We start from the raw sequence: 11636 nt of genomic DNA, 5'->3' as shown, positions 1-11636 counted from the left end.
TGACATTTCCCCTATATTTATATACTATTCTATATAAATATGATAGTATATAAATAAAGCAGAGAATTATAATACACAACACTTGTGTGAATCTAGACATTATAATGAGTGAAAGAAGTCCTAGAAGATTCTGGACTGTGGTACCATTTATATGACATTCTGGAAAAATGCTGAACTATAGGAATGGAAAACAGATCGGTAGTTGCCAGGGATTGTGTCTGAGAAGAATTGACTAAAAAGAAAGGACATAGGGCATTTTTTGAGGTGATGGAACTTTCTATATCTTGATCATGGTGATGATAGTCAGAATTCACAGAACTATACACCAAAAAATTAATTTTATTGCATGCAAATTAAATTTTTTAAAGGAAGAAAAATAATCCCTGTATATAAGATATACTTTGGATTATTTATTCAATTCAAAGTTTCTCCTATAATGAAAGCTCCAAGAGAGCCATACTTAATTCTCATCACTAAGAATTCCTAGCCCAAGGACATGCAGCTATCCTTCTCTCTTTAAATGCTCTGAGTTCTCACATGAGAGAACGTGGGCTAACCTTCAGGATTAGAGACCACATGAAGAGAATGGTTCAGCCAGGCCCAGCTGACCACCAGCACCAGATGGGTGAATGAAGCCAATTTAGACCATCCAGCTCCAGTCAAGCCACCAGCTGGTTATAGTCCTACAAATGACATCAAGATGCTAGCAGAAGAACTGCCCAACTGAATCGAATCCAAGTTGCTGATGTGCAGAATTGTGAGTAAATAAAATGGTCATTGATATAATCACCATGTTTTAGGGGTGGTTTGTTATATAGCATGAGATAGCTGACACAATATCATCCATGGAGAAAAAAAAAAATGTTTGGATTCCCCAGCCTCCCCCCCCCTTTTAAAAAATTATTTTAAAGATGTCACAGGAAATCCTTTCGTCTCTGGAGGAAAAAAAGAAAAGAAAAACACATTAATAGCACATTCCCAGAGATTTCTGCTAGGTGGTATTTTCTTATATAGAGTCCAGGTAATGTATTATGCCATCATATCTATAATAACATGTTCTTCATTTGTGGTTATATTGCAAGATAGAGAAGGGCAAAGATTAGGGGAGAGAGCTAACGGGACCAATAATTTATAGAGGATAGAGGGATACTGGGATGGGTTTTTTAAAACCACGTGTCGTTTTAAAGTAAAAAGTGAGGTTAATATGTATAAATAAAAGGGAGAATGTTTCAGACTTAATAGTCAGAAAAAATGCTCTAAAATGAGAGCTAACCAAAAGTGAACTATGCTGCCTCAAAAATCAGTGAGACGGCTATCATTAGGAATTTGCAAACAAGTTAAATGGTGACATCTTAGAAATGTTTTTTGTATTGATTGCTATATAGAATGAGACACTACTGGGTAATTTTCTAAAGTTCCTTCAGACTCTGAGTTTGTTAAAACTATTTGTCATCACAAGAATCATGCCCATGTTTTAAAACTTGGACTTTTAAACTTGGCTGTCTTTTTAATTAGTAGACTTTCCAGATGTGCCCTGATGCAGGTAACCAAACCAAGTTGTTTTGCCTCATAATCTGTAGAAACAGGAGTTTATTTTGATAACTGAATCCAAACGAGCTGTGTTTTTCTCTGCTGCTTACGGCTTGTCAAGTGATTATGTGTACCAGGAATCGTTTAAAAGGATGGAAAGAAACTGTCATATCCAGCCTGCCCTGCTTTGCCAAAAACTGGACTACAAACAGGGCCAGCCTTGTGTGAACTGTGCACTGGCGCTGGGTCCCATGCTTGGTTTAACAGTCTGCTGCCACTGCTTTGAAATTCTTAATAACTTATCAGCAAGTGGCCCCACAAATTCTGTAGCTGATCCTAACTACAATCTTTATCTCTAGTTCCTTGCCACCCACTCAATCCTTGTTATCTTGCACTCTGCCTTCTGCCTTTACAGTAGAACAAGACTTCTCTCAAGTCATGTATGTCTAATGACCAATCCCAAGTTCCCGCTTAATAATCATTCGTTTTCATCTGTCTCAAGCATCTGACACTGTTGACAGACCATACCTTTAAATTCCATTCAGTTTCCATGACTGTATGGTTTTCTTCTTATCGAACTTATTTGATAAAGCTGAGTAGAATGATGGAGTGAAGCTAGTAGGTACCATACATGCCTCAGGGTTTTTTTCTCCAGAGTGGGCCTATACTCTATCCACCAGGATATAATAGACCATAGACTTTAATCCTATAGTGTTACAGGATTAATACTATATTATTGATACTATACTACAGTAGACTATAATCCTACCTGGTGGCTATTATAAATCATATATAGGTTTTTTGTTATTTTTGTTTTCCTTTTTTTAATACAACAGTGAAGTGAAGAACATACCAAGGGTTTCATCAGCTGAATATATAAATGGTCGTAAATTTCCTCGCGTCTCCTTCACAAAATAATCAATGACACTGAAAAGATTTGGGAGTGTTACCTGTATAAAGAGAGAAAGAAGTCTCAATGTTGCCTGTGTTAATGATAGAGTAAAAGAAAGCTCAAATGAAATTTAGTGGAGATTACTATGTATTTCCTATCTTCCAGGAAATCATGTCAGTTCCTCACTTCAGTGGCTTACCGAATGTTCAAGATTTTACCTATTCATGAATTTTATTTCTCCTTAACAACCATATCTTCTTCCCTATTAAGAAGTTACCACTTTCCTGTTGTATACAGTTGGGTGGCCAATAATTGGATACTCTGATCCTTCCCAGTTTGTTGCATGAGAGTGTGACTGAAGTTAGGCCCAAAAAGCTTCTCTCCTGCAATTTGAACTTGAGTAGAAGAACAAGAAAGCAGATTCCTAATCAGATGATGCTTAATACAAGTAACTGCTTCCTAGTCCCTAAGGGTTTCCTAGCCTTCTGGTCATGCTATGAGTTTTCTATATTCTCTCTCTCTCTCTCTCTCTTTTTTTTTTTTTTTTGCTTAAGTTACTCTTAAGAAAATTGGTTTCTTCTGCTTGAAACTAAAGACCCCTTTGAAGCCAGAATACTTAGTATTTTAATATCTCATTGTAACAGGGTAATTCCCACCATTGCAGCCTAACATCAGAGATACTCTGTTTCCCCAGCATCCTAGACTGCAGGCCACATTACTTCATTCTCATTGGCTGAAACCAGTGTAGATACCAGTTTTTCCACCTGTATAATAGGTGTTGACTCAGGGTAGTGATCAAACTTAAATTAGGTGTTGTGGGTAGAGTATTTGGTTCTGTGCCTAACATAGTACTGAATGGTGATAATACTATGTGTCAGTTGGGGTAGAAGAGAACAATCCTTTCTTCACTACTTGTTACTTTTAAAAGGGGAATTTCTGAACTTCTGCATGATAGCTATTAAAGGACCAGACACAAAGATTTTTCTTTTCCCATTATAAATAAGCATATTGGAATACTATATACTTCTAATTGGAGAATGTAAAATAGATGGTAAAAAATGTTTTTGTCTCCTTGAGACAACTGTATCGAAAACGATTTTTAGAGAAAGAAAGAAATGGCAAGAATTGATAGAAGATGGTCTTCTACATTGCCTCTTCCACCTCCTCTTGCATCTCGCTTCTCACCCTGGATGTGTGCCACCTTTAGGGCCTCTTAACATGGCTGTTTTTTGCAGCACTGTTCTCCTAGGCAGAGAGTCTGCTTTTCCACCTTACTTTGAATTCTATAAGGTAGGTGTTTGGGAGGGAGCAGAAGAAAATCAACAACAAGGAAATTGCTACTTACAGGCTTTTCCAATTCAATAGTGTAGTTTTTCCCTATATTCATCACTTTGTAGTGCTTGATTCTTGGCAGGCTGAAAAACCAAAAGAAGTTCATCTCCATTTGAGTGCAAAACAGGGTCAAATCAAACTAAAGTGAGTATAAAATATCACCTGTACAGTAAAAATCTATGTTCCCATGATTCTAGTTTGGCCAAAAAGGGGTGGGGGGTTTACTCATCATTTCCTGTGTCTCTTTTTTAGGGTGTTATACACTAGTGTTCTGTGTGTTAAGCCGATTCAGTTATGTCTGACTTTTTGCAACCCTATGGACTGTAGCCCACGAAGCTCTGCTATCCATGGGATTCTCCAGGCAAGAATACTGGAGTGGGTTGCCATGCCCCCTTCCAGGAGATCTTCTCAACCTGGGGATTGAACCCACATCTTTTATGTCTCCTACATTGGCAGCCAAGTTCTTACCACTAGCGCCACCTGGGAAGCCCATTTATACACTTGGATAAAGGAAACCTGGGTCATTGAGTGGATGAATGAGAAAGAATAACAGATGAAAAAAGGAATCAAGAGCTGAAAATCTTTCAGGCTTTTTAATGCTAGTAATTTACAAAGTAAAAAACATAAAATCCTATGTAGGCATACACATATCAAATATATATTCTCTATATTAAAAGGGATATTCAATTCATTTTTGTACTCTAGCATTAGGCACATAATAAATATTTATAAAACTGAATTTTAAAGCATTAGTAACACATATAATAGTGCTATTTGCTAGAACTAATTTCCACTGAAAGCAGAAGTCAGTATGTTTCCCTTGATTCATATGTCAGTAGTGTCAGAACGAAGACTTCTCATTGTTGAAAAGTTAATAGCATTTATTACACCTCTATTTGTTTGAAAGACAAACTAATTCAACATCTGTCCAGTTTACAGAAGCTGCACAAGCAAAGTTATCCCTCAGATTGTTTGTCTACAGAGCCTCCCATGTTCTTTTACATCATTCCTCTCTCCATTTCCAGATCACATTCCTCTAGAACTAATCTATCTATAATTCTATTTAAGAAACTATCCTTTCATCTACTGTAATATCCAGATCTTCTCTTAATTGAGTATCATGTTAGAAAACAGCTAACAATTGTTTCCAATGGCTTATTCTAAAGATTTATTCTGAAAACATATGATAAAACCTAACCCTCTTCCCTCCTAAGGGGGGAAAAATGTATTCCCTAGTGCTGAACCTTCAGGAGGAATAAGTCAGAGGCTGGTGAAGGAAGCTTCTCGACAGAGGAGATCCTACAAATACCATCTTTTAGGGTGTCTGACTCTGGCTTTATCTTTATCCCTACATGAAAGATCTTTTTAATCATACTTCTGAAAACCCTTACCAATTCCAGTTGCAATTCCTTTATTCCTATGAAATAAGTGATTATTATTTCTTGGAAGACTGATAGAAATCTTGAGGGGCATGGCCTTATCTAGATTCAAATTCTGGTTCAATTGTGTGACCTCTTTGAGTCTCATTTCTTCATCTATATAATGGAAATGGTAATGCCTTTCTTCACAGTGCTGTTATGAATTAATGTTTGAAAAATCCTTAGTACAGTGTCTGTCACAGTAAACACTCAGTAAATTATAGCTGTTTTTAAAATTTTTTTTATTGCTTTTTAAAATGCATTGTTTTAACTTAGTTTCTGTCAGTCTCAGCTTCTTTGCTTGTAAAACATGGAAAATACTGTCTCGGTTTTTATTGTGCTTGAAGGAAGTTTTTGTCAAACACTCAACACCCACAAATGTACCCGATAAGTTGGGATAGCAATTGTTGCTGTTAATAATAACCATCATAGCATCATCACCATCATCATTATCATCCCCAGTAAAGTTGTGGGAGGAAAAGCAGCAAAAGTTAAGAGCCTCTTGGCACTTTAAACTAGTAAGACCAAGTTCTAAGGCCAAAAATGGCTTCAGCAATACATGAACCGTGAACTCTGATGTTCAGGCTGGTTTTAGAAAGGGCAGAGGAACCAGATATCAAATTGCCAACATCTGCTGGATCATGGAAAAAGCAGGAGAGTTCCAGAAAAACCTATTTCTGCTTTATTGACTATGCCAAAGCCTTTGACTGTGTGGATCACAATAAACTCTGGAAAATTCTGAAAGAGATGGGAATACCAGACCACCTAACCTGCCTCTTGAGAAATCTGTATGCGGATCAAGAAGCAACAGTTAGAACAGGACATGGAACAACAGACTGGTTCCAAATAGGAAAAGGAGTATGTCAAGGCTGTATATTGTTACCCTGCTTATTTAACTTCTATGCAGAGTACATCATGAGAAACACTGGACTGGAAGAAACACAAGCTGGAATCAAGATTGCCAGGAGAAATATCAATAACCTCCGATATGCAGATGACACCACCCTTATGGCAGAAAGTGAAGAGGAACTAAAAAGTCTCTTGATGAAAGTGAAAGAGGAGAGCGAAAAAGTTGGCTTAAAGCTCAACATTCAGAAAATGAAGATCATGGCATCCGGTCCCATCACTTCATGGGAAATAGATGGGGAAACAGTGGAAACAGTGTCAGACTTTATTTTTTGGGGCCCCAGAATCACTGCAGATGGTGATTGCAGCCATGAAATTAAAAGATGCTTACTCCTTGGAAGAAAAGTGATGACCAACCGAGATAGCATATTCAAAAGAAGAGACATTACTTTTCCAACTAAGGTCCATCTAGTCAAGGCTCTGGTTTTTCCTGTGGTCATGTATGGATGTGAGAGTTGGACTCTGAAGAAGGCTGAGCGCCGAAGAATTGATGCTTTTGAAGTGTGGTGTTGGAGAAGACTCTTCAGGGTCCCTTGGACTGCAAGGAGATCCAACCAGTCCATTCTGAATGAGATCAACCCTGGGATTTCTTTGGAAGGAATGATGCTAAAGCTGAAACTCCAGTACTTTGGCCACCTCATGTGAAGAGTTGACTCATTGGAAAAGACTCTGATGCTGGGAGGGATTGGGGGCAGGAGGAGAAGAGGACGACCGAGGATGAGATGGCTGGATGGCATCACTGACTCGATGGACGTGAGTCTGAGTGAACTCCAGGAGATGGTGATGAACAGGGAGACCTGGCGTGCTGCAATTCATGGGGTCGCAGAGAGTTGGACACGACTGAGCAACTGAACTGAACTGAACTGAAGTCACTTGAGTTTTTACTTATTTCAGACCTGTGCTTTGCTTGCATATTTTGTTTTTCCAAAGGAATAAAGGGATAGGAAGAAAAAAAAAAAAAACTAGATTGTTAAATTTACTCTACTGAGGTGTCCTGATTTTAACCTCATAAAAGAAGTAACTGTCTTTTAAAAAAGAATGTGTGGCCTTAAGTGTGGCTATAAAATCTTAGCTTCTGACCCCAAATTTTGCAGAGGAATGAATTTGGGGTAAATATTTTCTATTGCTTTCTTGCTAATGGCTTCCAAAAGAGTTTATACTTCTAACTTGCCATGTACTCATAACAGTTCTGAGAAACCAAAACCAAATTGTGATGCTTGTAAGAATAGCTTTGTCTTATGAATTCACGCATCACTGGGCTGAGTGAAGGTGGATGATATCTTAAGTCAAGAGAGGAGTCACCTCATAAGTTACCATTGAATGACTTTTGTTTCTTCCTGAGAACTATTATCTTTCCCCCCATAGTTGGCTTATTTACAGATAGATACAATTTTACTTTCAAGTATGGCTTTGTAAACCAACTTGTCCTTTTCAGCTAGCGTTTTATCAGACACAGGGGGTCTAAACTTGCATGGCTGAAAGAACATTTCTCCTACAACTTGCAAGAGAGTAAATTGGTTTTGTGGGTAACACAGGTGCTTCCTAATAGTCTAGATTTCTGCCAAAGTCTTTACATTAAGTGCTACAGTCTAACAGGCTTAACTTCTATTGCTTTCCTTTAAAATTAGATGACCTGTTAAACAAGATACTAAATCCAGGCATCCTAAAAGACTTATTTTGAGACATTAGAGAACACATATATTACATCATAGATATATCTGGCTCTTAAGGAATACTTGTGCAAAAACAGTTAAAATTTTTCATAGGCACTTTCATCAAGTATAAACTATTCCCAAAGCCTAAATACCACATACTGATTCTTATGTTAAAATACTCTGCTTTGACTATTCTACCTTACTCCTTGTTTTCTAGATAGCAACTTTTCTTGAGAGTAGAGAGAAAATCAGTTTTATGAAATGTTATAAGTTCTTATGACCATCAGCTATACCAGCGTGAATTTCTGTATGAATTTAAATTAGAAGTATGTTTACTAAAATTAAACTTAGGTAATTTTGATATGAACTCCTTTGCCAGACTTTTTCTAACGAGGTTAAATGTAACTTAAATATGATATGAATGAAAACTCACATTAAATCCATATCCTAAGAATAGAAACTCATTGCATTTGGTTACAACCCATATTTACAACAGAAAACTCTGTTCTTTCTCATAGCTCACTCATCTGGAAAATGCAAATTGAAAGTTGGACTAATTTAGACCACTCTAAAAAAGATCTTGCTACAGTCTTTGAAGAGCCATTAGATCTCAGGATTTTGTTCCTTTCATGCAGAATGGCAGCACAGGGTTCATATGTAAATGAATCAAACACTCAACCTAACCAAGAGTATGAAAGAAAAAAATTAATCACTTACGTGATCTAATTTAACTTTCAAATAGTTAGGTTATATTTCTCTTTTAAAAAGTCTGTGAGATAAAGTTTTTGCTAAATAAGAATTATATTTTTCAAATTCTTAATATTTTATTTAGAAAACCTTAAGATGACTCAGAATAAAATCCAACAGTAAATATGCAGTACTGTATTAAAAATTTATAAAATATTATTGAAGAGCATTAAAGATGAGTTAAATATTGACCTACAAGAGGACAAAATCTCCAAGTAACAATATGGACTAATCCAAAAGTATGTCCTCAGGGTAAACATGAAGCTGTAGGTTGGTGAGAATCATACATCATTTCTTTAAAACTTAAAAACATAAAACAATGCTGTGTGATAATTGAGGGACAAACACATGGAGAAAGAGAGAGTAACTCAGAGTGTGCACCTTCCAAGGACTGGTTGAGGGTGGGGAGTGCATTTGGAGAGAGGTGGACAGATATGGAGTGTTTGGTCACAGCTAGGATCTGAAATATTTCAATCGCCGCTTCAGATTCTATGCTAACAATTCTAAGTTCTATGCCAAGTTCATGAACTGCTGGAGAAGGGCCAGGACCTGCCTCTACTTTCTCCCACACCCCCAACCTGAGAGTTGGCTCCTAGGTAAGAGTGGCTCCATCCAGTCACTGGCTTGATCAGATGCTACACAGGTAAGAGTCTCAAGAGCTACCACGCCATGGACCTGGGTTCAGCTTTGTGACTTAGGGCATCCCTTAAACCAGGGATTTTGTTCACTGCTGTATCCTCAGTATCTCGAGTATCACTTGGCTTATAGTTGCTCAATATTTCTTGAAATGAGTGAGTGAATGAATAATAGAACTATATCCAGGACCAAAGTAATTTGTTCACTGTTCTTCCCTACTACAAATACTAGTTTTGACTAGCATTGTTTATATAATATTCCCTCCCTATTCTTGTGTTCACATGTTTATCCCCAGTGAAGCACACAGCAGATGCAGATCTGAACTTGTATGACTGCTTTCTAAAGTGATAATCATGTTTTTAACAATTCCATACATTTTAAAATTAAACATACTCTATCTCCTGCCGGATGGTGATGGAGTAATTTCTGCTGTCACTGCCAGGCCTCAGGATCATATTTCCCATGGAAGGGTTCTTCTCGAGCATCTCAGTTGCTTCTTTCCGGGACACTGAGTAAAAACATCTACAGAGGTGAGATTTAAAAAAATGTTTTTAACTGATGAAGATCATTACTTGAAAAGATGCTACTAAAATTACTCTTAAGAACTACAGTTATTAACTTTTATTACCATTTCCAGTTTTATTATTACAGTTAATGTGATATAATTACTGTTATTACAAGCCTGTGCCACTGGGAGTATGTGGATATAATACTTAAGGCACTGCTTCCTTCATTCCTCCAAAGCCTTTATTTTTAAACAATGAAGACCTGAAGAGTTATCTACTGATCAGTATATATTTACCGTTACCAATTGAAAGTCTAAGATAACAATATATTCCCAGTTTCAGTTTATAATAAGCTCTTAGATAAATAATAATTGTTGGTGGTTTCTTTACAGGGATACAAAACATACATATAGTATAGCATAGGAAGTCTGCTATAGTGCTACATCTGCTGAGGACAGCCTGGATGGGAGGGGAGTCTGAGGGAGAATGAATACATGTATATGTATGGCTGAGTCCCTTTGCTGTCAACCTAAAACTATCACAATGTTGTTAGTCAGCTGTACACCAATACAAAATTCAAAGTTATAAGAAGAAAAAATATATATATATACACATATAATTGTTTTGTTGTATGATCTCTTTTAAATAACGTAATTAAGGGTTTGTCTGAATTCACTCCTTTGGTATAATATGGGTTTTAATGGCATTGGTAGCATTTTTATGTGTAAAATTTTGTAGAAAGCACTTGAATTCTTTTGGACTTATAGTAAAGATTGTAGTCACTGAAAAGTCTGATTTTTCAACAGAAAAAAAATTTAATTCATAAGCAATACACCAAGATATTGAAAAAGTGTTTCTGAGAGGTGGGACAAGGAGTGAGTTTAATCTTCTTTTTATTTATTTGTAATAAACATGTATTATTTGTTTCATTGAGCAAAAAAAATAAAAGAAAAAGAAGCAGTCTATGTGACTTTTAACCTATTAATCCTGGTTTCAGCTAAGAGAATGGCTAGCAGTTTTCAGTGGTTGTAGTACAGTTGGAATACATGTCAGAACCTGATGTCAAAGATGGTACCAGGACAAGTTTCATTGACAAGAAAACCCAAACTCCAGAGTTCACAGTCTTAGTCACACTTTCAACAATATAAGAAGTTAAAAAACTAATGTAGACTGTTACTGATGTTAGGATGTTCTGTGCCTTTTCATCTCCAATAACACTTTGCCCATTTCACATGGTGTCTTCCTCAAAGTACAAGCTCTAGACTAGTCACTGATTGACCCATTGAGGAAAATGTTCAGGTAGCTTGAATCTTTGGTCCAATTTCCTGATAGAAACTCAGTCAATCATAGAGTTTCATAGTGAAAAAACATCTCTTCCTTCCTTCTACATAGAATTTTTATTTAGGTTTGTTCTTTGGAAAAAAAATATCTATTTAGTCTAAAGGTGTGGGTGGAAGGGGATTTCCTCTGTGGTAAGAAACTTAGTTCAGGTCTGCATTTGTTGATACAACATAGAAGAGGAAATGTGGCTTGAACGCAAGAGCTCAGAGATATACTGTATATCCATAAGACAGTTATTGTTCCTGGTTTAATGAGTCCAATGACTAGCTGTCCTTCATAACTAGAAACTTTTAACAACCTAATAAGCAAACTGGAGTTCATGGTGCACTTACGCTGGCATAGGGTTCAGTACATCCTCATAATCTTCAAATGGTTGCTTCCCTTTTTCTGGAGATGAGCTTGGTGTCCGCTCTGTCTCAATCCTCCTTTTCTTTTCTTTCTCTAGGACTTCATGCAGTCTAATTACTTGCCCAGGAAGGAGTGACACATGTAGGGGAACTGACAGCTGAAACCAATTAAAGGAGTAGGCAAACATGAAAGGCAGCCAAGTAACTAACTGGTTTTAGCAAAGATGAGCCTGTTCTGGTCCTAAGAAGCTTCAGTTACCTAACAGAGATGGAAGGAGAGGATCATGAATAGCGGATCTTAGTGTCTTAGAACCGCCTCTAAACCA

General features: G+C 36.9%; 1 protein-coding gene across 2 annotated transcripts in view; it reads right to left on the bottom strand.

Moving 5' to 3' along the window:
* Nucleotides 1-321: 321 nt before the first annotated feature.
* STAP1 (signal transducing adaptor family member 1) overlaps nt 322-11636 on the bottom strand; it is a 31038-nt gene continuing 19723 nt past the window's right edge. For both annotated transcript variants that reach the window (XM_069594232.1, XM_069594233.1), the window contains 5 exons: nt 11296-11468; nt 9510-9638; nt 3768-3837; nt 2384-2480; nt 322-935 (listed from right to left, as the gene is read on the bottom strand). In XM_069594232.1, the coding sequence (XP_069450333.1) occupies nt 901-935; nt 2384-2480; nt 3768-3837; nt 9510-9638; nt 11296-11468 (504 nt within the window). In that variant the 3' untranslated portion in view covers nt 322-900. The remainder of the gene's footprint in view (nt 936-2383; nt 2481-3767; nt 3838-9509; nt 9639-11295; nt 11469-11636) is intronic.

This window comes from Ovis canadensis, chromosome 6 (assembly GCF_042477335.2).
Source record: "Ovis canadensis isolate MfBH-ARS-UI-01 breed Bighorn chromosome 6, ARS-UI_OviCan_v2, whole genome shotgun sequence".
Taxonomy (NCBI): Eukaryota; Metazoa; Chordata; class Mammalia; order Artiodactyla; family Bovidae; genus Ovis; species Ovis canadensis.
The sequence above is the reverse complement of the archived record's forward strand: the minus strand, read 5'-3'. Positions and strand labels throughout refer to the sequence as shown.